The following is a 27,490-nucleotide window of genomic DNA, read 5'->3' as shown; positions in this document are numbered from 1 at the left end:
TAGCCTCTGCAGTTAGAGCTCAGGGATTTTCAGAAAGCTGTTATGTGGACTGTTGTTTGGGGGGTTAAGGAAAGTAGTGAATATAGAGACAAAAGGAATAAAAAGGAAGGACATGCAAAATGTCAAAATATCACAAAATATCCAACCAGTAGAATCTTTCATTAATTTGCTTCCAGAAAACTCTTATTTAAACTGTGCACACACATATATGTGTACACATACATGTACACACATATTTACACACATGTACTTACACATATACACACATATGTTCATATACACATACCTAATTTATGCACATATCACAAATGTATATGCGGTAAACCCTCAGCGGAGTATCTTACCAGATTAGCTAGGTGTTACCATTTAGAGAGCAGGACATAGGCAAATAAATAAGCGTTGGTAGAGAAAGTAGGTCTAGACCAGTCCAGAGCCAGAGGCCTGGCCCAAAGAGGGCTGTCAGGACCCTGGAGCCTGAGGTGCCAGGTACCTGGGACAATTGGTCACAGGGAGGAGAGACAGGGAAGTAGTGCAGGTGATTGTGGGTGCTCGGGAAGGTGCGACCCAGGGAAGGTGCACAGAGCAGCTGCGCTCCAGCCTGGTCATTCCCTTGAGGTATGAAGAAAGGTTTCTGGAGCCCTACATGAAAGAATCTTTTACCTTTGCTCATTCGGTCTTGAAGACTGTTTGTGTTTGGCACACGCAGGAAAGCTCATAGACAAGGATTCTTGTCTCACCTTCTCTGGATTTTAGCTTTCTCATCTGTAAAATGGAATCTATGTTTATGTCTTCTGTACTTCATAGACTTCTTATGGCAAAGAAGGGTAATAAGGCCCCAGTGACCTTTCCATGACACTAGGTGACCCCGATGGGCTAAGCCTGTGGCAGATCAGACCTGTGGCCTCTTGTGTCTGAGTTTCATTTACTAGATCTGCACGTTTAAATTTCATTGTTTTCTCCGTAAGATACATATCAATACAGGTAATTGTGATGGCCAGCCAGAAATGGCTTGCTGACCCATCTCTGCTCTTTCGGTAGTTCACTTAGTTTACTTCGAGAACCTTTTGCACTTTACAAAACAGGTATTTGTTTGGACCTTGCCTGTTATTGTGAACACAGGACCAGACATACATGTGTTTTGTTTTCTAGGGAGATGTGCATCCAACAGGATGGGAGAATTCATCTCACAGTTGTTTACTTTGGGAAGGAAGAAATGAATGAGGTCAAAGGAATACTTGAAAACACTTCCAAGTAAGTACGATGTGAACTGTCATAAGGACTCATAGTAACTGAGCTCAGAGACATACATCCAAGGATTGAACTTCTGCTTCAGTTTTGTTTTCCTTAACACTGTGGGTCAACTGGGGGATTGAATGTTTGCCAGCTGTGCACCCTCCTTCCCCGAGAGACCACCCCACCTGACGCTGGTCCCCGCTGTGCAGGGCATTAACTTTGACAATTGAGATAAACTTCCCTGAGCTGTAAGGATGGGGCCACAGGCTTCCTGGAGATTCTGCATGACTGGATGTTGTCTCAGCATTGCTGATCTGGGAACTTGATGTCACAGAGTGGGAATGAGGGATGCCATATGTGTGTAGCGAGCTCCAGCTGAGTGCTATCCGTGCTTCAGTTTCATCCACTTAGCAAATGGTCTCACCCTGTTGACTTTCATTCATTATGCATATTGAGAGATTAGGGGGAAGTCAGGAGTGATGGCTAGGACAGGATCATTGATTAAGCCTATTCAGCTGAACAGAAATTATCTAACACAAAACTTTAGACTTAGGCTTGTATTTTTGTACTTCACTGATCAATTGTATGGGAGAATAAATGAAAGCATCCCAGATGGACTTTTTGCCTACCCAAATAAATGGACAAGTATTTAATAAATATCTCGGGCATTTTCTACTAGTGAGGAGGCCAGAATGGTACAGCCACACTCCCTTCTGGTTTGCTGTGGAGGACTGCAGACCTCACTTGAGCAATCAGGTGGGTGGTTTCTCCATAAGTGAAGCTTGGAGGGTGGTCAGCAGTACTCAGAAGCAGAAATAGTCTGAAGAACTCCATATGGTCTAAATGTAAACAGAGCCCCTGTTTTGAGTTTCTGGTAAATGGGAAGAGGATGATAGTCCACAGATAAGATTACAAGATTGAGAGCACTTTTTGTATTTATTTTCGTACTTTGTTACTAATTTTGTATTAATGGGCACAAGATCAGAATGCTAATTATAATAACTCAAACGTTCTAAAGCAGTCCACTGGTCAAATTTCGTCCATCTCTTGTTTCTGTAAATAAAGTTGTATTGCAATGCAGGCATGCTTCTTTGTTTACATATTATTTATGTCTGTTTTTGTACTATAACCGCGGAGTTGAGTAGTTGTGACAGAAACAGTATGACTTGCAAAGCCTAAACTCTTACTCTCCACTCCCTTATAGAAAAAGTTTGCTGACCTCTGTTCTAAAGCAGTATGGAATTCAGAGTTTGAAACCAGTAACAGCTTAAAAGCTAGGCCCCTGTGGAAGGGTGATCAAAGAGAGTAGAATAACTGATTATCCGACATGTAAGTAAAATAGAAATCTCTCGACTCCAATGTATTTCAGTATCCTTTTCATCTCTGCTTCAGAATGAGGTGCATGGATTATTAGAATTCACGTCCTCTGCCTAGTGGATAGGTTTTAACATCTCTGGAAGTATCCATTCCTGGGCATGGATCTTTTTTTTTTTTTTTTCAAGTTTCCCAGTTGCTTCTAACACATAGCCAGGATTGAGAGTCATTGTTTGAGAAAGCGGTGGGCCACCCCAGGGGCTGCCCAGGAGAGGCCTTAATTGCAGCCAGCTGTCCCAGTCCAAGGTATTTTTAAGTAGTTATCCAGGTGACTGTAAAGTGCAGTCAAAACTGGGTCTGTCACCTTCTGAGCACATTAAAGGACATTTGCTGATTAGTATAACAAAATTGACATAAATCTGATGGATAAGTGGAAGGCCAGTTTTGATGTTGTTATGGGAGATACCCTTTCTAGTGACTGGAATGCTTAATGACTCTTATTATTAAGGCGTTCTTCTCTCTATCAAATTACCTGGCAAGCTGAATACTTGGTCAGAAGGTTGCTTGGTGAGCAAAGAATGAATAGAATCTGAACAAGAAAAGTAGAGTCATTTCAGTGGTAGGGACGGTTTACTTAAAGTTTTGGAAAATTCCAAGTGAGTAATCCATCCATAACTGAGAACTTTGTGCTAGAGACTGAGTCCGTCAGTGCTTTAAAGCCGTGCTATGGAAACTCTAGAGAAATTAATTGGAACCCTATTTTTCTGTGTTGATGTTCTCATTGTGCTAACTGGGGATATCTGCAAGGTTGATGTGGCGGGTCCTACCCCCTCCCGGTGTTGCTTTCATCAAACAACCTCCCATAGGATGCCCCACCCTCCGCGGCCAGCTTGAGTTGACTTTAACAGGGCAGCACCACCACACCGCCTTCCAGATCACTCTCCCTAATCACCTATTGCCCGAGCCTCCTACCCAAACTGGCTTTAATTTCTAACCTTGTCTTGATGACTTATTGTCCCCATCCAAACTGGGAGGCGTGGTTCGCCCCTTCGTCCTGGTTCCCATTATTGTCTTCTACTTGGAATTCTCTCCATCCTCCTTTCTATGCACTCAGACCCCTACCCTTTTATCCCCACCCCACCCCTGAGTGCCCACTTCTAGAGCTCTTCCTGACCAGTCCTCTCTCTGAACTCAGACTACACTCCCTGTCAGCATCTCTTCTGTTTGGCACTTGGCATATGATTTGGGTATTCACATTTCTTTCTTTTGTCCTAACTATAGACTATCAGCTGCTTAGTAAGTAGTACCATATGTACCATATCACGTGGCTCTTTGTAACTCTGGCACCTAACATGGAGTCATAGTCAGAAAACATTCAGTGTTTGTTCATCAAGAGAAGGGCAATGCCAGGTACACAGTATATTTGTATTCTTAGTAAACTATATGAAAGCTTGTATAATAAGCCCTATTTAGATGTAATTTTTATCATTCTTTTAAGATGGTAAAATGCATCTTATATTTGAATAATAATAACCATTATTATTTACATGAATTATTTAATATTCACAGCAACCTTATGACACAGATGCTGTCATTAGCCCCATTTCATAGAAGAAGAAACTGAGGCTTGGAGAGGTCATTCCTCAGGCTGCCATCCCCACCACATGGGAGAGCCAGGATCTGAATCTCATCCGTTAACTACTGGCTTAACATTGCACCAAATTTTTACTCCAGTTTATTTCCTTCTGAAACCCACAATTGTCAACTGAAAATAATAAGAGTTGAAATCAGCCTAAATGATATTTTACTTCATTAGGATACCAGCATTGTGATTAAACTGTTCTAAATGCAGCTAAATGTATATATATATATTTAGAATATCTTTTAAAAATCTAGTTTGACTCATGTCATGTTTGTACTCTGTCTCTAGATTTATGCTTACTTGGTTGAGCTTTACATTTCCATTGATGGCTGTAGATCAGTGTTTTGGAAACTGCAATTTGTGATTCATTAGAGGGTTGTGAAAAAGCTTTAGTGGGTTATGTCCAGTGTTTTTAAAACATTGCAATAGAATAGGATAAAAATATCAAAGTGCATTACAAGAAGTAAGGATAAATATTGTTTTAGAACACTATAAACTATAAACACTATAAACTATAAACACTGTGTGTGTGTGTGTGTGTGTGTGTGTGTGTCTACTGTGTCATGATGTATAACATACTCCTTTGTAAGGGTTGTAGTCAAAATATTAGCAGCTTTTAAAAAGCTACTTCCATAGATAACAGTACAAATCAGTTTCTCAATATCTGATTCTTTTTCCATAGAGTTTTCCATCTTAAGTTGCAGTTAATCTCAGATTAAAGCCTAGCTTAATTTTTCTCAAATAGAAATGTGCTTTGGGAATAACCTGGGGTGCTTTTTAAAACACAGATTCCTGAGATCCAGCTTCAGAAGTTTTGAGTCAGTAGGCCTGAGATGAAGAAGCTTGGTAATGAACACTTGGCAATGAACAACCCCACATGTGATGCTGATTTGGGTGGCCCATGGCCCACACTTTGCTGGCCTAGGTAGACATTTGCTTGGAGCTGTGTATTAGGAAATTAAAAAAAAAAACTGGCATGAGTTAACATTTTCTACATTGCAACTTCATCTTTGTCCAATCATAAGGATACAAAGGCATCTCTCAGAGGTATTATCTCTGAGATCAAAGTACTAGAAATGAGACACTGCCCTGTCATTGCAAGTATGTGACATAAAAGAGGGTTTTTTTTTTCCTGTGTGTTGTCAGGGACCTGCCTTACTATGGTGTGTGTCATCATTTCGTGCCTCTTTGAAAAGGTTTGTTTGACACATCCCCTCAAGGATGTGATTTTTATCAGGACATCCCAGAAGAAAATTGGGGAGAAAGGTTTTATTCTGGTGTGTTTTCTTTTCATTTGTTTCTTAAATTTGCGCAGAATTGTTGCTTTGCTTTAATTTTTCCCTAAGGAATTTTAAGATACTATATCATTTGCTAAAATAAAAAAAAAAAAACAACACAGCAAATACTTCCCAAGAAGATAAGGAGTCTTGAACCCTGGGAAGCACCTCACATATTAAGGCAGCATCTCAGGCCTGTGGCCATTCCATTCCTGGCATTTGCAAGAGGGTCTAAGTATGATTCTTCTTGGTACATATTCTGCTCTTTTTGGAGATGTGCCTGTATTAGGTGTTCTAAATTGTTCTTTGGGGGATTTGAACATAGCATATAGAGTATATTATTGTAATAATGTTAAATTTCCTGAGTGTGATTATTATATTGTTATAATGTTATAAAGGAGAGTGGCCTTGTTCTTGGGAGATACTTCTCTTCAAGGGTAAAGTTGTCACCATATCTGCAACTAACCCTCAAATCGTTCAAAGCAGGTAGGCAGGCAGGAAGGCAGGCAGGATGTTAATACTTGGTAAACCTAGGTGAAAGATATGTGGATACTTATATATTATTGTTATATTTGTGAAGGTTTGAAATTTTTTCAAATAAAAATGGTAGGAAAATATATTATGAAAAAAAATTAAATGATATTGTTTATAAAATGAAATATAATTCAACAGTTAAATAAAGGTGATGTCACCAAAAATGGTAGAATAAAAACTTGTGCAAATGCTTTTCATAAAGCAATGAGAAAATGGCTAAAAATGGTCAGAATCAACTTTTTAAGAACTCTAGAAATTAAAAAAAACTTGCAATAATCTGGAAAATGTTTATCCAAGAAAAATGACTGAATTTTGTGCAGCTTTAATTTGCCTTATTCCCACCTTCTCCTTGGCTCTTTGGTAGCCTTGAAATCCAATAACTCACAAGCACAGCAAGAACCACAGCCTGGCAGCCACCAGGGGCCACAATGGGACAGGAGCTCCTTTAAAGCATCATTCCCAGAGAAATGTCATGATCCGACCTGTCTGGAATTCTCTGGAAGTCTCTATTCACAAGGTTGTCTTTATTTGACCTGATTCAGAGCTCTCCCAGTGGAAAAAAAGCCTTTCCTCCAAAACACAGTTATAGGAAGTCTGTAATTTTGTGGCTGCCTGAGGTGTGGTAGATAAGAGTTTAGGCAAACAACAGATTAACCAAAAAGCGTAAAAGGTGAGGCTGAGGAGTGAGATCTCCACTGGGGCTTTGAAAAGCTCAAATATATTCCTGGGGATCTAGAAGGCCATGCACACATCTAGGGCTCTGCTCATACTTAGGAAAGATGTGAGCAGGCCCTAACCTTTCACCTCTGGTGGACCTTGAGACTTTGTGCAAGAAGCACACAAAGGCAAAGATAAGCTGTCAACTACCTAGTTGAATGTTGATAGCATGCCCCAACATGTACACAAAATCCATTGGCAAATATTTGGAGACTTATTGGTTCTAGGCATTTAAAGAAATCTCTGTCTAGTCATTGGCTTACCACTAAGTGGTCACACACAACAAAGAATGCAGACTTTACGGAATTAGTTCAGGAAAGTCACTAAACAAGTAACAACAACAGAGAACAACAGCAACAAACCCTGAGAAAGGAGTTGATTCTGATTTCCAGGGTTACATTATTTAAAATGTTAAGTTTTAAACAAAAAATTATGAGGTATGCAAAGAAACAAAAAGTATGGCTCATGCACAGGAAAAAAAAATCAATTATTAGAAATTGTCCCTGAATGGGGCGCCTGGGTGGCGCAGTCGGTTAAGCGTCCGACTTCAGCCAGGTCACGATCTCGCGGTCCGTGAGTTCGAGCCCCGCATCAGGCTCTGGGCTGATGGCTCGGAGCCTGGAGCCTGTTTCCGATTCTGTGTCTCCCTCTCTCTCTGACCCTCCCCCGTTCATGCTCTGTCTCTCTCTGTCCCAAAAATAAATAAACGTTGAAAAAAAAAATTAAAAAAAAAAAAAGAAATTGTCCCTGAAGAAGCCCAGGTGTTGGACTTACTGGACAAAGACTTTAAAACATCTGTATTAAATATGTTCAAAGAATTAAAAGAAACCATGTTTAAAGAACTAATGATAACTATGAGAACCAAGTCATTCCAATTAGAACTATGTCTTACCAAATAGAAATAGAACTTCTAAAGAAGAACCAAATAGAAATTCTGGAATTGATAAAGTACAATAACTAAAATGAAAAATTCACTAAGGGGTGCTGAGCATGTTTTGAACAGGCAGAAGAAAGAATCTGTGGACTTTAAGATAGGTCAATTGATATGCTTAGGTTTGAGAAACAAAAATAAAAAAGAATGAAGACTTATAAGATACCATCAAGCATGCCAAAATAGACATAGTGGGAGTCCCAGAGGAGAGGAGAGAGATAAAGAGGCAGAAAAAATATTTGGAGAAATAATGGTCCCAAACTTCCCAAATTTAATGAAAAACATGAATCTATACATTTAAAAAGCTCAAAAACTCCAAATAGGAAAATTCAAAGAAACACACAGTAAATATATCATAAGCAAACAGTTGAAAACAAAGACAAAGAGAGAGAGAATCTTGTAAGTGGCAAGAGTGAAGCACTAATTGGTTCCAAGGAATTCTTAATAAGAGCAATGGCTGATTTCTTGTCAGAAACAATGGAGGCCAGACAGTGGGATGGCATATTCAAAGTGCTGGAATAAAAACACTCAACCAAGAATTCTATATTCAGCAGAACCATTCATCAGAAATGAAGGGGAAATTAAGACATCCTCAGATAAACAAGAACTAGAGACTTCATCACTAGCAAACCTGCCCTACAAGAAATATGAAAAGGAGTCCTTAGGACTGAAATGAAAGGACACTAGACAAACTCGAATCCTTGTGAAGAAATAAAGACTTCCAGTAAAAGTAACTACATAGGGAAATACAATACAGTATTGTATAAATGTATTTTTTTGTTTATAACTCTTTTCTCCTATCTGATTTAAAAGTTAACTGCATAAAGAAGGATCATCTACCTGTATTAGATAGACACAGTACGTAAAGATGTCATTTTAATACAACACCAAGGAGGGGAGAGGGAATGGAGGACCATGTTTTGTATGCTGTCAAAATTAAGTATTTCTTCAGAAAGAAAATCTGACTAGACTTAGAACATGTAAATGGATTTAAATAGGAATCAGAAAACTTTCCCTAAAGAAAAGGCCAGGCCCAGATGTCTTCACTGCTGATTTCTACCAGTCATTAAAGAACAAATTAATACCAATGCTTCACAGACTTTCAGAATTTACAAGGGAGAACACTTCCCAACTCATTCTATGAGGTCTATGATACCTTAAACAAGTAAAGACATCATAAGAGAAGAAAACTGCAGACCAATATCCCTTATAAATATAGGGTGCCGAAATCCTCACAAAATACTAGCAAACTGTATCCAACATATAAAAAGGATTATACACCATGATTAAGTGAAATTTATCCCAATAATGCAGGGTTGACTCAACATACAAGAATCAATCAATGTAATACACTAAACTGCATGGCCATCTCTGTACACACAGAAAAAGCATTTGAAAAAACAGCGATTTACTTATTCTGGATATTTCATATAATGGAATCCTATAATATATGACCTTTTGTGTCTGGCTTCTTAACAATGGTGTTTTCAAGGTTCATCCACACTGTAGCATGTGTCAGTAATTCACTACTTTTTATGTTATTATTTTTGATGCTATTGTAAATGTGATTAATTTCTCTTTCATTGTATATAAAAACACAAACTGATTTTATGTTATTTTGTATTGTGAAACATTACTGAATTCATTAGTTCTAACAGTTTTTTTGGTGACGTGGTTAGGATTTTTTTTTTAATGTTTGATTATTTTTGAGAGAGAGAGAGAGTGAGAGAGAGAGAGAAAGTGGATGCGGGAGGGGCAGAGAGTGAGAGAGACACAGAATCCAAAGCAGGGTCCAGGCTCCAAGCTGTCAGCACAGAGCCCAATACAGGACTTGAACTCATGAACCATGAGATCACAACCCGAGCTGAAGTCAGAGGTTTAACTGACTGAGCCACCCAGGCACGCCTTTGGTTAGTGTTTTTATGTGTAAGATCATGTTGTCTACAAACAGAGATAATTTTACTCCTTTCTTTCTGATTTGGATGCCTTTAATTTCTTTCCCTTGACAAGTTGCTAGGGCTAACATTTCTATACTATGTTGAGTAAGAGTGGTCTTGTTCCTGATCTTAGAGGAAAGGCTTTTAACTTGTCACTGTTGAGTATAGTGTTAGTTGTAGGTGTGTCATATATGGCCTTTATTATGCTGAGGTATGTTCCTTCTGTACCTAATTTGTTCAGAGTTTCAACATCATCATGAAATGATGTTGAATTTTGTTAAATGTTTTTTTCTGCATCTGTTGAAATGATTAGATGATTTTTATCCTTCATTCTGTTAATGTGGTATATCATGTTTATTAATTTGCACGTGTTGAACCATCCTTGCATCCCAGGGATGCATCCCACTTGCTCATTATGTATCATCCTTTTAATGTATTGAATCTGGTTTTCCAATATTTTATTTGAGAATTTTTGCATCTGTGTTCATCAGGGATATTGGCCTGTAATTTTCTTTTCATGTCATGCCCTTGTCTGGCTTCAGTATTAGAGTAATGCTGGACTTATAAAATGAGTTTGGAACTTTTCCTTCCTCTGCAATATTTTGGGAGAGTTTGAGAAGGATTGGTATTAATTCATCTTTAGATGTTTGGTAGTATTTACTCATGAAGCCATCTGGTCCTGAGGCTTTTATTTGTTGGAGATGTTTGATTACTGATTCAGTCTCCTTGCTTATTATTGGTCTGTTCAGATATTCTATTACTTTATGATTCATTCTTGGTAAGTTGTATGTTTCTAAGAATTTATCTATTTCTTCTAAGTTATCTAATTTGTTGGCATATAATTATTCACAGTAGTCTCATGATATTTTGTTTTTCTGTGGTATTAGTTGTAATGTCTCCTCTTTTGTTTATTAATTTGAGTAATGTCTCTTAAATCTTTCCTAGGTAGTCTAGCTAAATGTTTGTCCATTTTGTTTATCTTTTCAAAAGAAATTTGCTAAAATGGAGTTGTATCAGCTGACTTGTATAAACTTAGAATCTAGAAAAAATTTAGAAAAGCTGCCCGAGAGTATGTTTAGTTTTAAATTCTTGACCATATTTGAATGTTTTCATTAAGTAGAACTCATAAGCAATTTCAATATTTAGAGCTGTTAGATTTAAATTTTAAGTTATACATTGAATATAATACTAGTTTTTGTGTAAATTTTTAAAGTATTTTTTAATGAAGGGCTATTGTGGGAAGTGCCACATTAAGAGAATTTTCTTGTAATGGTGGGAAGAAGTCTGTATGAGAGTAAATCATATTAGGCAACAAGATCTTTTATCATTTTCAATCCAGCAATTCTGGGAAATGTAAGTCAATTAGAGAAATTAAATCTCCAGTAGAAACAGTAGCTTTCTGAGGTCATTGTAACCTCTAAAAGAATGATTGTATATAACTTGGAGGAGTCCCTGTGCACCAAACTTATTCTATAAAAGAAGAGAATTGAATGAGAGACTTGAGAGTTTCATCAGTCAATAATACAATTCAAGAAGAAAAGAAGAAAGAATAATTGTGAGTAATCATGTGGCCTTTCGGAACTGCATATTCTGATTCTTAGTAGGAAATTACATGGCATAGAATTTAGTGCCCTCACTCTACCATGAAAGATGCCCATTTTTCTTACCAGGCCATTACTTTGTGTGTACCACTAAATACTACATTTCCTGGTATGGATAAATTAAATATTTCAAACCAAATTGTATCTTATTTTTCTCAGCTCTCTTTGTTATTTACATATTTTTCATCTTTCTAAAAGGATGGGTTTGTGCCTGTCCTTTGGAATCTGTTGGTTGGAAACTCTTTCTGATGACGTGTGGGGGCTAAAGCAGGACCCACCTGAGGGAAGAAGGAGGAATCTGGGCAGTGCCCTCCAACAGTGACAGGTCTGAGATATACCTAAGCTTTTCCCATGGATTCATCCCTTGATTTATCTGATGCTTCTTGATCACCCACTATGTCCCTACCTCTGTGTGCCACTTACTGCATACTGCCAGATCATCTCGGAAGGTGTAAAAAAAAATGCATTCCCTGCCCGCCAAGAACTTAGAGTGGTGAGGTCATCAAGTATGTGTCTATATAGGCAAAGGCACAAGAAGGCACCGGGCACAGGACAGATGGAGAACTGGGCAAAGTGCATGGGAGCCCAGAGAGGGCACTTCAGTTTGCAGCAAGGCATAAGAGGTAGTGACACTTGACTCAGGTTGTGAAGACTGAGTGGGGTTTTCTCTGGAGTGGATGGAAGAAGTGTATTCCAGAGGCAGGAGGCCCCAGCCATGGTACACCATCAGTGACCATTTTCTGGCTGCTCACTGTGGGGTGGGGGGTTGTGGACAGAGGACAAAACAGGGTCCTTGCCTGTGCACTTCTGTGTTCTGCGTTTTTGGGTTATAGTCTCATGGCTGTGTTGTGCACATTCCCAAACCCACTGCTAGACCCCATTGGGGTGAATCAGTGTTTTGTGTTGAAATGTGTCCTTGCTTTTGCATGGCCTCACTGCCTCTTAATAATACACTATTTCATACACTGTTGAGCAGGAGTACTCTGGCCTAGTGAGCAAGTCCCCCCCCCCCCCCCAAGTAAAGATAAGGGATGCATTGAAGGAGGGGCCTGGTTATCTCGCAGAAGCCAATTTCTCTTCATCTCGTTGTGCTCTGTGTTCTGGAGCTGGTGCTGATGAGTTTGAGATGAGAAGAGGGTGTCCGCTTCCAGGCCCAGAGGTTTGACAATGTGTTAATCTCTCTGTTCTGGAAAAGTGGGAAAGTGAAGCTGTTCTGATTCTTTTTCTGGTGTTTCCAGTTCAGGCCCCTTTGTTAGTAGAGAATTTCTTTGTTAATTATCAGAGGCCCTTCTTGACAGCAAGAGGAGAGCAAAGGGTTCCTCCAGACATTGGGCAATTATAAGTATTTTGGATGAGTGATCAGGAGGAAGGACCATACCATTACCCAGCTCCAGACAGACTCATAGCTGAGCTCAGTAACCTGGCAGCCATGCTGGGAACCACAGATGGATGACAGTTAGCCCTGGGCCTTCTCCAATACCCATGACTGGCTGATGGTGCCTCCCAGGCCACAGATGACTCTGTCCCATGCTGCCTCCTTGTGCACTCATGTCCAGCTCCCTGGTTCAGGCCTTCAGTGCAGAGCCAACACTGTTGGCTGACAGTACTGAGTACTGAGGTTGACAGTAACAACGCTGTTGGTCAGTGCTGGTCATGGTGGATGAGGCAGCCAGGCAGAGGTGGGTGGGGCAGGGTTCTTTGCGGAGATGAGGGTTCAGGGAAGCAGAGGTTGCTGGTACCATGTGGGTACCTGCCCACATGGAGCATAGGGGCTGCTGTGTGGACAGTGAGTGGACAGAGCCGAGTGCCATGCCCTGCAGCTTTCTGCATGGCCTGTAGACACACTGAGAGTGGCTTTGGAGTGCATTTTCAGATTGGGTAGTGCTGTGGACATAATGTGGATCATCTCATCCTTGTAGAGAGGTTGAATGAAGAGAAAGGAAGCAGATTGTCTTTTACATTAGGGCCATATGGAGGGTCCCTTGGCATCAGTTTTCCTGAATTCTTTCTCTAGAGGCAGCACATTGAAGCATAGAAACTGATGTTTTAAGACTTTTCAAAAAAGTTCTTCCAAACAAAGGTCATTTCAAACACTAGGCCCAGTGTTCTCCCCACCCCTTTTCCTAGTGGCTGTGAGTGACAGACAAGCTCCCAACCCCCATCTTCCTCCCTCCTCTGCCCTCTGCTGCAGCACAGCAGCTGGAAGCAGGGTTTGGGAAATTTGGAGGCAGAACAAACTAGTTTAAGTTACATATTGGGTAAGTGCATACTTCAAATTACCACTTTCTCCTTGAAATTTGTGGCACTCATCTGTCTCTACCATTCACTCAGTCCTGTCATGTAGTTAATGCGGTTACCTCTGTTTCTAATGCTGCTTTGTGTTCCTTTTTTTTTCTAAGATTTTATTTTTTTTAATCTCTACACCCAGCGTGGGGCTCCGACTCACAACCCCAAGATCAAGAGTCACACACTCCACTGACTGAGCCAGCTAGGTACCCCTGCCATGTGTTCTTATTTAAGTATTCAACGTGACTTAACTTTTGTAAAAATTTGAGATATATATATATATATATATATATATATATATATACACACACAATGGATGCTGTTCAAGGAGGAAAGTCAGCAGTTCCTTTAACACAACATGTTAAGAGCAGCATTTCTCTTCCTTTGGTGAAAGTTGCTTGCTGTTGTTCAAATATAAAGCATTTTTATACTTGAACTCTCTAATGATAGATCCTGGAAAACCTCCTGGAGGAGGTACCTGAATTATGAGTCAGAAACAAGCTGAATAAGGAAGGCTCTGCTCAAGGACATGCCAGTCCTCCATGCTCTGCCAATTAGCTAACAGATATCCCTGCAGTCTGGGAGGATCCCAAACAGTATGAGCCTTGAGACAAATCAAGAAAAAGACCCACTACTGGCTGTTAGAAAAAAGATGAGCCCCTGGGTGTGGATAAGTCCTATGAGAACTGGCAGGAGACTCCCTTAGAGGAAGAGGGAAAAATGTAGGCACCTCCCAGGGTAAAACTTTCCTGAAAACCTCCTACTTAGGGCAGAAGGAAGTGGGTTGAGCTTGCCTTACAGGAGCTGGGCTGTAGAAAGCTCCAGGAGATGTGAGCAGGACTTCAGGGGCCTCACTCCACCTCCACGTCTTTGCAACAAGTAGGTGGCACTGTCCTAGCTAGGGCCAGGATAGGTCCTGAAGAGGCTTTGGAGCATAACGTCAGTGCTACTCACAGAAAATATGAACTGGGGCCATCTACCGGGAGAATCCCTCCAAAGGTAGAGCAGTGCTGAACTGAAGGCAGAATCTCAGGAAAACAGAATTTTAGAGTGGAAAGGACCCTCTGGGCTCTGTAACCATCAAGTCACAATGAGGAAACTAAGGCAAAAGAAGTAAAATGACTTCCCCCAAATAGATTAGAGGCAGAGCTAGGATTAGAGTCATTCCTCTGTTCACACCTTTAATCACAAACATATGTGGAGCCCCTATTGGGGGCGGGTACGGTTCTAGGCCCTGGATCCAGGTTTACTGACTCAGACACCAGTGCTCTTCCAGTCACCAGGCCTCCTGCCTTGATCTAAATCTGAAAAGTGTGTCTGGCTTTGGACTTAGGTGAAGTTGGGCCCACAGATTCCAGAGATAAAAAACCAAGCTCACTCCCAGATCTGAAAGAAGATGATAAGGAAGGAGTAGCGCGACTAGTTCTACTGATTAAATTACCAGATACAAGTACAACTTAGCATTGGAAAAGTTTCTGATTCTATATTTGTGTTGACCTTTACCCTAGATGGTTACTTGGAATACAAACTTTAAAATGGAAATTTTTTTTTGTATTTGTTTTGAATACATCAAGATTAGAGACAAGTGGGGCACCTGGGAGGCTCAGTTTGTTGAGCATCCAACTCTTGATTTTGGCTCAGGTCATGATCCTAGGGTTGTGGGATCAAGCCCTGTGTCAGGCTATGCACTGAGCATGGAGCCTGCTTGGGATTCTCTCTTGCTCTCCCAATGTCCCTCTCCCCTCTCTCTTTCGCAAAAAAAAAAAAAAAAAAAAAAAAAAAAAAGTGATTAGGGAGAAGTTAGGAATGGGTAGAGGGAAGAGTCAGGCTGTGGAAGGAGAGGAACCATTATGAAAAGAAGGCCCGTGTGAGCAGGAAAAGGGAGATTTGCTGAATGCCAGGCCCCTGCACACACAGGGTTAGGACTCAAAGTAGTTCTCTAGTTCTATCTGGCAGAAGACAATCCCTGTCCCTCTAGGTACAACATGAGTTCCTGGAATTTCTGCTTAAGACATTCCCCATTTCAGGAGCACCTGAGTGGCTCAGTTGGTTGAGCATCCGTCCAACTTTGGTTCAGGTCATGATCTCGCGGTTCGTGAGTTAGAGCCCCGTGTTAGGCTCTGTGCTGAAAGCTCAGAGCCTGGAGCCTGCTTCGGATTCTGTGTCTCCCTCTCTCTCTGACCCTCCCCTGCTCACACTCTGTCTTTCTCTAGCTCTCAAAAATGAATAAACGTTAAAAAAAATTAAAAAAAAGACATGCCCCATTTCAGAAGCTTCTGATGTCCTTGGGAAAGAACAGCCTAGTGAAGAAATGTCTTGGCTTTACTACCACAGGCCTGGGAATCCTCACCTGTGCTAATGATAGCAATTGCTCATGTTTACATACTGCTTTAGACTCTTGGCAGTGTTTATCTAACTAATCACTCTGTGAGATAGTTAAGGTGGGTGTTATTATTCCCATTTTGCAGATGAGGCAACTGCACTTCCAGGAAATTAATGGGTTTGCCTAGATCACAGAATTAATCTATAGGAGAGCCAGGGTTGGGACAGCCCTGGTGATCTGAATCCAAGTCTGTAATTTTCCCTACCATGCTCTCTTGCTTTACCTAAAGGTGGGGAAGGAGTCCAGGTTTAACCTATTTGGAGATAGATCCACATCAAGACCATCATGCCTGGTCTCTGGAGTTGCATACAGATGGTAGGTGGGGCCATTCCAATGTGATTTTATTTCTTTGGCCCAGTGGTTTCATTAGGTGGTTCAGGAAGCATGGAGATTGCCCTGGGTTCTGTTGACCTAGTCTCCACTTGTTCAAGTTTTCTTTATCACAAAGAATATCCATTAGCCATAACAGTACAGTTTTCATAATGGGGAAATTGCTAGAGAAAGAAAACATAAGTTACAACTTCACTAAGTGTTCTTGGTACCTTTAATCTCAGTGAGTTTCCAGTGAGTCTTGGTCATTCTGTATCTTCTTGGGTAGTCTCTGTGCCTGCAGGGTTACAAAATATAGGTGGCAAAATGTGGGTGGGCCCTGGTCACATGTTTTCCGAGGGGGTTCTGTCTGCCTGGTGCATGAGCGCATGAGTGACTGTGTCTGGTCTTCCCTTTTAGAGCTGCCAACTTCAGGAACTTTACCTTCATCCAACTGAATGGAGAGTTTTCTCGAGGAAAGGGACTTGATGTTGGAGCCCGTTTCTGGAAAGGAAGCAACGTCCTTCTCTTTTTCTGTGACGTTGATATCTACTTCACCTCCGAATTCCTCAATACATGCAGGCTGAACACACAGCCAGGTATGGGGATCTGGAGTTGGCTCTTCCCTTTCTCTCCCCCAGGGTGGCCTTCAGCTCTGTCACACACTCATTCTCTTCATGGTTCCCTCTGATGTCCTGCTTCTGAATTGGCCCGATTTTACCCAATGACCAAGAAAAAGCAAAATCATCTGGTTTAATTTCTTCTTTATGTCATGGTGTGGGCCTGTCAGCTGCCGTAATTCTGGGACTCTTTGGCCTAGGTTCAAGTCTAAAACTCATTTACCACTTTCAGCTAAGAGGTTGGCCTGAGTGAACACCCACGGGAGAAAGTGCTGGGGGTTTGGGGGAGACATGGACTGGAAAGCCGCCTGACACTAAAGGGAAAGGCATAGCTGTGGGCAGTTCCCAAGGGAGCAAGGGCTCTGAGTGGGAAGAACCCACAATATGAAAATTATTTTCATAGAGTTTGACTCATAGCAAGGGCTGATATTCAGCTGATAACTACTGTTAAAATATTGAAACTCTTCTGTGGAAACTGGTAAAGAGCAAGTGCTTGGGGTCCCTATATCTACTCCTGCTGCCTAAAGTCACCATGACCCCTCTGGCAACCCTTTAGACTTCCCACAGACCAGCAATTAAAGGGTTAATGTCTGGAAGGGCAGGGAGTATCAGAACTCTCCTTCACACTCACTTCTGTTGGTTGATACCCAGTGCCACAGCCACCAACTGTCAGTATTTTGGTTTTTTTTTTTTTTTGTTTCCTTCTATTTTTTATTTTAGAGAGAGGGAGTGAGCCGAGCACATGTGTAAGCAGGGGAGAGACAGAGAGGGAGAGAAAGGTCCCAAGCAGTCTCCACACTCAGTGCAGAGCCCAACATGGGGCTTGATCCCACAACCCGGGATCATGACCTGAGCTGAAATCAAGAGTTGGATGCTCAACTGATTTAGCCACCCAGGCACCCAAGGACTGTCAGTATTTTGAATACCACTTCTTTGCTAGGAGGTCAGAGATATTTGAGAGTCTGTCCCTCTGATCTACCTGTGCAGAACTCCTAAGATCTGTTTTAGGGTTGAGTGATAAGAAAAGGAAAAGTGGATGCAAATATCTGGGACATTTCAGAGGACTGAATATAAGTGTACTAACCTAACAGTGTTGTCTGTTGCTTTAAGTGAATGTTTGTTTTCTGGTTTGCAGGGAAGAAGGTATTTTATCCAGTCCTTTTTAGTCAGTACAATCCTGGCATAATATATGGCCATCATGATGCGGTCCCTCCCCTAGAACAGCAGCTGGTGAGTAATTACCCTGCAGGTGCCTTTGTGTGGCTCTGTTTCATGTCTTTCATTACCAGGGGCACCTGACCATGAGTAAAGGTGAGTGGAAATCTGTGGACTGATTCCCATAGTAATTTTTAAGTTTGTCAGACGTTCTGGCCTTTGCTCCCAGCGCCTTGTTGATTAAAAGTGCTTGCAATATTTAAAAGTGGAAAATAAATAGGAACAGTACCTTACAGAAAGGTAATTTCACACCTTCATAGTTTTCTTATATCATTTTTGGAAACTATTATTATTGCATTATGGATGCAACAAGCACATTTTCTCTTTATTATTACAAACTATATGAGGTAAGAAGGGTGAGATTTATGGTCCCATTTGACAGATGGAAAAGAGAAGTCAGAAAGGGTGGCTCACCCCAGGTCACACAGTGAGTGAGTCAGTGGGGGCATAAGGACAGATCCAGGGCTCTTCCCATCACACTATCATTGTCACAAACCACAGGGCCTTGGGTCCAGGGTAGCAGCAGAGGCATCACCAGCAAGGTAGCTTTTTTTTTTTTTAATGTTTATTTATTTTTAAGAGAGAGAGAGAGAGAAAGAGGAAGAGGGACAGAGAGAGAGAGGGAGACACAGAATCTGAAGCAGGCTCCAGGCTCTGAGCTGTCAGCACAGAGCCCGATGCGGGGCTTGAACTCATGAACTACGAGATCATGACCTGAACTGAAGTCAGACACTTAACTGACTGAGCCACCCAGGTGCCCCACAAGGTGGTTTCTAAAGGAACGTTGGAGGGACTTCTCTGCTAAGGTCTTGGCTGCACAGATGATAGATAGTGGAGCCACACAGCCACCAAGAATCTCTGTACACCGAGTGGTCTTGGTGGTGGTGGTGTTGGCAGTTAGTCCATTCAGCAGAAAAGCTGTGCAGGCAGGAGGAAGATGACCCCAGAAGAGTGTCTCTGTCATGCACATAGGCATACCCTATGCCCTTCTGAGACAAAATTCCTCAGGATTATTGTCATCTCAAGCGTGAACCGTTACCTTTTCCTGCAGAGAGATCAGCTGAGTTTGTCTACAGCTGTTTCCAGCTCGGGCTGAATATCGGGGGCATCTGACCTGGGGCTGTCTCTTGTTCATCGCTTTGAGTAGCTCTGTCTCCTCTTGAGGCAAAGCCATTGCTTCTGTGCAATGGGAGAGTAATCAGTTTTCATTGGAAGTTCTTTGAAATTCTTGTGGAGGACTGATTCTGTCTTTAAGCTTCCAGAAATAGCAAAACCTGTTCATTCTCCTGTTAATCCTCTGATTAACCTCTGGCATCTCATTTAGGATCTTTTCCAGAAGGTTTCATCCTGGTCCCCTGAGGTTGGACGAGGTTTGCTCCTCACCAATCCTAGCATGGTTTCCCTTTGGGCCCAAGCTGGTAATGGTAATGACCAAGTATGGTAATGAGTTCTCTCTCCCCTCAGTGAAATTCTAATACCACAGATATATACTGAATATCTGTTTATGTATCTGTAATTTATATACACAAATATGACACATATTTAGTATATGTGTGCTGCATATACTAAACACAGTATATGTCAACACAGTAAGAGTTTTTCACTCCCCAAGAACCAGTTTTTATCTACTTTAGGGTGATATCACTTCTGTGGAGACACAAAAGTTTTTTGTTTCCTTTCCATGAGTTCTCTGTTTCTAATAGTGTTTGGGAGTTGGGGGAAAGGGATACAATAAGCCTCCTTGGTTAAATAAAGTACTTAGTACTTCTTTGCATTTGACATCAGATGTGGTTAATTTTTCAACTTCAAATTCATAAGATCTTATTTGCTTGCAAGGAATTCTTTTCATTTCACACTTTAAAAGTTTTATCCTTTTATTACCATTCCTGCAGGGAAGCAGGTGCAAAGGGGAGCTAGAGGTATGGTGTAGTTAAGCCAGTTTCTCAGATCTCCAGAATTAATGGTCAAGCAGAAACAGAACTCAGATCACTGCATCCATAGCTCGAGCCTCTGAATTATCCTGCAAATGCAGGATATTTGACATTTATTTCCAAATGTACCTTAGAGCTATCCTGGAGCATGCAAATCTGATTATGTTAGGGTTCAGTGTTCATGATGATTTAGTCTAGAGAAACATAGCAGTTGTCTCTGAGACACTGGGGGTTCTCCATCCAAAAAGGATGTGTTGATTATGTTTGTTATTAGATGAGCCATGTATTGAGCACTTGCCACCTGCAGAGAACTAGACTAGACATTCTGGAGGAGTCAGAAGAACTGAAACAGTTTCTTATGCTCAGAAGTGATTGGGGAGGTCACTTTGCTCACCCTCTTGTTTTGTTTTTATAGACTGGCCCAAGATCACACAACCAGCTAGTAGCAGAACTCAGGCCAAAAGCAGGATTTCCTTACCCCAGTGCAATGGAAGCAGATTTGCTAGGATCTTGATGAGGGCTGAAATACAAAGGAAATGATCTGACAAAAATTCCAAAGGAGAACATAAAGCTACAGAAATTAATTTAATGGAGACAGAATGTGTAGGTGCTGAGAAGGTATAAAATAAAAAGAGATGATTAGAGATGGTAAGTTAGGAAAGACTTCCTACCAAGGGTTCATTTCGGCTCATTCATGAAAGATACAGGATATAGATACAGATATAGATATAGATATAGATATAGATATAGATATAGACAAGATAGAGATACAGGTAGAGATCGACATAGAGATAGAGATAGAGATAGAGATAGAGATAGAGATAGAGATAGAGATACTCTTGAGAGCCACCCCTGGAATACATCAGTATCAAGGTAAAGGGAGAATACAGATCCAGAATGTAGCTGTAACAAAAATTACCAACGGATGCAAACACAAGACAAATTTTCAGAGCAGCCCTGCAAATGTGACCTTGTTAGTGCCTGTGCTAGTCATTGCTTCTCAGGCCATTGCCACTGCTGTTTGATAACACTGTCTTCAGACTAAAGCCAGAAGCTACATTTATGATTTGTGTGTGTATATGTGTTCAGACTACTTATTTCTTTACTTTTGAGTACAAGCCATTAATGATAAAAAATATGCAAAATGATGGAATTTTATGCTAACATTTAATTTCTTGAGTTTTAAACCTGAGATAAAACTTGCTGATGCTTTAATGTAGAAAGAGCTCAGAGAGAAAGGAATGACTGTCATTTAAATAATTATTAACTTTAGACATTCCACTCTCTTGGCTCAAGCCTTGTACCTGCTGGGGCCACTGCCGGAATCTTCTACCTCTTCTGTCTGTAGACCTTTTCCCTCTCCTATAATCTGGTCTTTCCTTTACCCCCTGCCAGAGATACGTTTCCAAAACACAGATTAATCTCATTTTAAATAATCTTTTATGGCACAGAGCCAGTGGTGTGCTAGTAAATGTTTAACAACCCACACTCTGAAAAGGTGGGGGAGAGAAAAGCCCTGATTCATAGCATTTGCCACTTTCCATGGTGTCAGTACTCCCACTGTGGCCTATTTCAGGCCCCCAGAGTGATGTCACTGAACACCGAGGCAGGAAGAGACTTGTGCAGTCCTGGTGAGCTGGTACTGGCCAGCTGTGGCACCACACTGCCAGCCTCGATTCCTTTGTGGGATTAACTGCTCTCCACAAACTGACTCTGAAACTGGTTACAGAGGAAATGTCTGCAAACCCCAGCACCGGCACATGGTACCAGCTTGGTAGACACCCAGGCTGGCTGCTCTGCCAGGCAAACATACCCACCCTGTGTGCCGGCCTCCCCCCTCGGGGCCATCTCCTCACCATCTCTGCTGCCTGCGGTGCCTGACATCTCAGTCCACCATGCATCCCACCCATCATTTAAATCCAGTGGCTTTGTGCTCCTCTGTCCAGCGTGTGAATGTTTTAATGGCTCCTGTCCTTGCCCTCTTGGATTATATACCCTTACCTGTCTCTACCCACTTCCAAGAAGTATTTCACCACTAACCTGCATTTTGGTTTAAATTTCTAAAAATTGCTGACTGGGCATAGTCCATCCTTTTGGTCTGCTTTTAAATATTCGGAAAGCAGACACTCACTGAGTTCCAAAAGTAGTGTTAACAGGTGCCGTACTCAAGCCTTTTGGAACCCAGCACTGTGCCTGCTTTATTTTGGGGAATCTCAGTAAGGTGATGAGCTATTATTATGCTCATTTCACAGCTGAAAATTTGAAGCTTAGAGAATAAGTCACTTGCTCAGATTGCTAAGTGGCAGGGCTGGGAACTCAGATCCTGCCCCGTATGATGGAGACTGGGCTAAGGATACTGGGTGGTAGGGGATGTGTCCTGTGGCCTCAGAGTGCTTCCATGAGAGCATAGAGTCGAGCTTTAGGTGGTAGATTCCTGGAATAGGGAACCTGGACGATTCCTGGTCCAATATGACACCCTTCAGAAGACACTTTATCTTAAAAAAAATTTTTGTTTAATGTTTATTTTGAGAGAGAGAGAGAGAGAGAGAAAGAAAGAGAGAGCACAAGTTGGGGAGGGGCAAAGGGAGAGGGATCAGAGCCTGGAGGATCTGAGCTGCAGCACAGAGCCCAGTGCGGGGCTCAAACCCACAGACCGTGAGATCATGACCTGAGCAGAAGTCGAATGCTTAACTGACTGAGCCACTAGGCACCCTGACACTTTTTTTTTTAAGCAGATACCAATAAAAGAAGACTTGTAGAAAAATGTGGGTTAATATAGACCTTGGAGGAGGTGGCTTTTGAGTCCATTCTTAAACCAATTCTATGACAGCTGTGCCTCCAGAATATCTTCTCAAGAAATGGAAACTGTCACAGCAATCATGGTGTTGGTTTGGGCTCAGCCACAAGTGGCCGAGTTCTCCTGGGCAGGTCACTCTGCTTCCATGCTGCAAGGCACACACAGCCTCCCTCAGGACCCTGATAATAAGGAAGGTACAGGGTGGGGTCGTGGAGTGCCCAGCCCAGCTACCAAAGCCCCTAAGGCTCAGCATGTGTGCGGCTCACAGGCAGGGCTGACCACATAATTGGCATGGCCCAGTGCACAGTGAAAAATGCAGGGCCCTTTAAGAATTAAGAATTTGAAGCCCATGAAACCAGGCAGGGAGCCCTCTAAGCGCGGGGCCTGGGGACTGCACGGGTCACATCCCACTGGCGTTTGTGAATGTGAGGCTGGGCGAATGCAACCTCAGTTCTTGGGAGGCTCTCTTTGATTTAGAGGAAATACTCTGCCTGAGTATTTGTTATTTATTTTATTTCAGGGCCCAGATTGCTTCAAGGGCAGTTGTCCAAGTCAGCACCATTAAAGCAACAGGCGCTGCCTCCCCGGCTCCCCGCGCAGCTGCAGGGCGGCCGCCTTCCCACATCTTTGGGGAGAGACGCTGATTTGTGCTTTGTGTTTTGGTCCTAATAGAAAATAATCACCCCTGTCACGTGAATCGCCCACAGAGCTTTGGGTCTGGAAACTTCCTGTGGGAGAGCGGGCTCCACAACTGTCCTTTTGTGGTGTGTGCATGTCCCGCAGTGCTCTGCCGAGATCTAAGGTGGGGAGAGAAAGGGTGCTGCAGAGAGTTGAGAGGAAGCCAGCTCTTGAAAGACATTTTTTAAAAATGAGGATAGCACTTGAAAACGGAGCGGCGAAATTCAGGACAGGAGATGTTTTTCTTTTAACGTATAATCTTAGGGTTTCTTCCTCCTCTGTTGTAGTAAACATCATTGGTGTGTATCTTTTCAAAGCTTGAACAGAGCAGTGGAGCTCCTGAGGCCTGGGGCAGAGATTCTAAGAAGTAGAGCCCTCTGAACTGAGAACAAACTGAGGGTTGATGGGGGGTGGGAGGGAGGGGAGGGTGGGTGATGGGTATTGAGGAGGGCACCTTTTGGGATGAGCACTGGGTGTTGTATGGAAACCAATTTGACAATAAATTTCATATATTGAAAAAAAAATAAAGTATCAGGGATGACTTAAATAATAAAACATGACCTAGCATGAAAAAAAAAAAAAAAAAAAAGAAGTAGGGCCCTCTGCTCAGTCCCCAGGAAGGTGAAAACGTATTTGTCTGTTGGTCCAGAGCTACACAATTCTGAGAATTTTCGCCCTGGAGTTCCTAGGCCTTCTCTGAGCCACTCACGAATTCCCTAGTTGAACTATGTCTGTTTCCACTGCCCCAGGACTGCTCTTCATTCTTTCATTGGAGAAGCACTTATTGAGCACCTGCTGTTTGCTGGATAGTGATCTGGGTGCTGTGAAGGAGACCAAGGCCCTGGGCAGACATTCACCAGTGGTCATAGGGGAAGACAGAACAGAGAAACAGATGCATCAACAGGATAATTTCAGAGAGCCATAAGTGTTGTAGAGAAAGTAAACCAGGCGATGGGACAGAGAGTGACATGTTGGTGTGGGGGGGTGGTGCTGACACAGGCTGGGAGGGTGAGGATGACTTCTCTAGGCAAGTGACATTGGAGCTCAGTGGTGAGCAGGAAAAAGGTGACCTAGATAGGGAGTCTGCAAGTGTCCAGCCTTAGAGACCTGGGAGCCTGGTATGTTCAAGGGCAGAATAGAATGAGACACTGTAGGAGGGGATATGAGATGGGTGAGGCAGGCCAGGGTTGGGTCACATAGGACCTTTGCAGGCTAGAGGTTTTCTCTGGGTTTTATTCTAATTGCATTAGAGAGAATGCAATTAAAGCCCCTGCAGGGTTTTAAATTAGAATGAGCTGTGATCTGATGCATGTTTGAGAGTACTCACTCACAGCTAGGTTGCTCGTTGAGGGCACTAGGCCAATGACTCGGCACAGCTGTGGATGGTAGAGCCTGTCATACGTGAACTCCATCTTGCTCTGACATTATATGCTAAGGGTATGTATCAGATCAGTTTCCACCAAGGGCTAAATTTCAATGAGCATATCAGATAGTGGCGTTCCCTGGCTTGCCAACTTTAAAGCTGGCATCAATAAGTGTTTATAAGGTGCATTCCCCAGCTCACAAATCAGTTTGACTCTGTCACATTGTCCCCAGGTGAGGGTCACTCTTTACCTTGTTCAACCTTGCTGGGCACTGCATCACAGCCCAGGTCTGAGCCCCAGCCCATTGTTCTTCCCGTTTGGAGCTTTCTCTTTTAGATTCCATACAGACCTCAGCCAAATGGTTGAAGTTTGGATATTGGCACTTCTCTTTGACTCCATTTTTACCTAGAAGCTTAGAGGACTGTCTGTGTCCTGACCAGCAGAAAAGACATTAAGCCATTAGCTGCAACAGAAACCATGTACCTGGTATGAAACAGAAACCATTTTTAAAAAATGACTCAGTGGAAATTTTTCCAAACTTTCCTGCCCTGCAAAATCTTTCCAGTTGATACTAATGAAATTGTCTTGTCACTTGGGAGATATTGTATAACAGGCCTTTGTTCTGCAGAAGAATTGGAGCACATCTGCTGGGCCACTAATGGACAAAACCTCTCTTGGTCCTTATTTCCCTTCAGCAGCCCTGACGCGTGTGTGTTCACTCTGTGCAGGCAACATCTATGTGTAGGTTGTAATGAAAATAAGGTGCTTCCATGGGTTACAGAGTAGAGAAATGTTTAAGTTCACAGCCCTCCCACAAACCATTTGTGGAATGTAATTGAGGCTGTAGTGGCGACAACATGAAACTTCGGGAAGGTGAAAAAGCAGTGAGGATGCATGTTTGGATAGTAGACCTGGAAAAGACCTTAGCCTCGATTTAGCTCAACTTCCTCATTTATAGGAAAGGAAATAGAAGCTCAAAGAAGTGAGGGACCTGCCTGAGGCAAAAAAGCCAGCCAGTGGTCAAGTTGGGAGGAGATGCTGGTGCTCCTCCCAGCCTACACCCGGCTCTGATTAGCAGTGAACAGAGCCAGACCTCGCAGGCAGGAAAATGCAGAAATCCCAGTGGATGGGGAAGGGGCAGCCTCCTTCCCCTTTCCCTTCCCCAGGAGGGCACTTTCTCCACTAAGCACCTATGTTGACCTCAAGAATGAATCATAGAAAAGAGCTATTAAGGTGTCAGACTTAGTCCCAGAGTGATTTCAGCCAAACAATTACAGTGTTTTAAAAGCCTTGGTGCTTTAGCAAATGCATTGGAAATTTACTTGCCGAGTAAGAGACTGAGGAGGACCAGGTCTCGCTGTTTGAAGACAGTCACTGCTTGGATGGTCTCTCGGCAGCCCTGCAGCTTGCCACCACCACAGATGCTTTGGGGAACAGTTTGGTTTTAAAACAGTTTAAAGATGAATGGACAGAGTCTTTCTTCAGAACCTGGACTCTTGGCGCCCTTTACCTCAGCAAGTGAGACTTAGCAGAGCCGGAGTAACACGCTGCCTTCTCAGGTTTTCTTTTTATTCCCCGAGGGAGTCCTGTTTGTGCCCTGTGCCAGGGCAGCTGAATTCTGAGTTGTTCTCGATCCCTTTTCTCCACTTCCTGAGCCCTTTGCTGGCTCCCTGCCCAGCCCTATGCGAGGGGCCGAGGCCTCCAATTCTCTCTGGCACTGGTGTTGGGCCAGACACGTAGGTGGCTTTTCCATGGCGCTGCTCAAAAACTTGCTCTCCTGGTTTGTTTTTGAGTGTGTGTGTGTGTGTTGTGTGTGTGTGTGTGTGTGTGCGTGCGCGCGCCTGTGTGTTTTCATGCCTACACCCTAGAAACATTCCAACCAGAGGTGCCAAAAATCACAAGGCCCATTTTGGAACTGGTGACTTCACTGTATTCCTACCCTCTGAAAGGACTCAAATCCATCTGCATTTCCCACACAGGGTTGTGGTTGTGGCTACTGATCAGTGGTGGGATGGGCTCCCTATTGAGCATTGCTTACACAAGTTTGTGAATCCTCTCCATTTTTATCTACTGTATCCTCCCCTCTGAAATGACTGTGCTTTCCCTGCAGGTCATAAAGAAGGAGACTGGATTTTGGAGAGACTTTGGATTTGGGATGACCTGCCAGTATCGGTCAGACTTCCTCAATATAGGTAAGACCAGGCAAAGGGCCGCGAGTCCGCGCCTCTGCTGCCACCAAGAGGCCGTGAGAGGCCATGAGGAAGTCAGGGCAGGTTCCCAGGAGTCTAATGACAAAGGTGGTGCCATTTCCTAGGAAAGGCCCTTCCTCTCATCATGGACTGAGGCGCTGGACCAGGACAGGGCTTGGGAGTGTGCGACACATGAGCCCCTATAATCTCCATCAGCCCCTCTCAGTCACCCCAGTTGTAGCACACAATCTCAGGGAAAAGGCAGTTGTTGCAAAAAGGCAGCCTCAAGGCAGGTCCCCCCAGTATCTCCTAGTTCTGGCTGTAGTCCCTCTCATGCAGAACTTTCTGGGCCTCCATAGTAGCAGGGGCCACTGAAAAAAATAAGGGCAACATGAGAAATTTTGGAAAATCACATACCAGAAAATATCCAAATTTCTCTCTGCTGAACTTGCAAAAATTCCAAATGCTACTTCAAGCTCTGAGTGTACAGTCACCATCAACACATACATGTGTGTGTGCACATACACACACA

At 42.6% G+C, this 27,490-nt stretch overlaps 1 protein-coding gene across 18 annotated transcripts in view; it reads left to right on the top strand.

Annotated features, from left to right (window-relative positions):
• CSGALNACT1 (chondroitin sulfate N-acetylgalactosaminyltransferase 1) overlaps positions 1–27,490 on the top strand; it is a 342,341-nt gene that overhangs the window by 310,774 nt on the left and 4,077 nt on the right. For all 18 annotated transcript variants that reach the window (XM_047856667.1, XM_047856682.1, XM_047856669.1 and 15 more), the window contains 4 exons: positions 1,150–1,251; positions 16,585–16,763; positions 17,920–18,014; positions 26,880–26,961. In XM_047856667.1, coding sequence (XP_047712623.1) covers positions 1,150–1,251; positions 16,585–16,763; positions 17,920–18,014; positions 26,880–26,961 — 458 coding nt within the window. The remainder of the gene's footprint in view (positions 1–1,149; positions 1,252–16,584; positions 16,764–17,919; positions 18,015–26,879; positions 26,962–27,490) is intronic.

The sequence above is a fragment of the Prionailurus viverrinus genome, chromosome B1 (genome assembly GCF_022837055.1).
Source record: "Prionailurus viverrinus isolate Anna chromosome B1, UM_Priviv_1.0, whole genome shotgun sequence".
In the NCBI taxonomy this organism is placed as follows: domain Eukaryota; kingdom Metazoa; phylum Chordata; class Mammalia; order Carnivora; family Felidae; genus Prionailurus; species Prionailurus viverrinus.
Note: the sequence above shows the minus strand (reverse complement) of the source record. Positions and strands in the feature narration are given on the sequence as shown.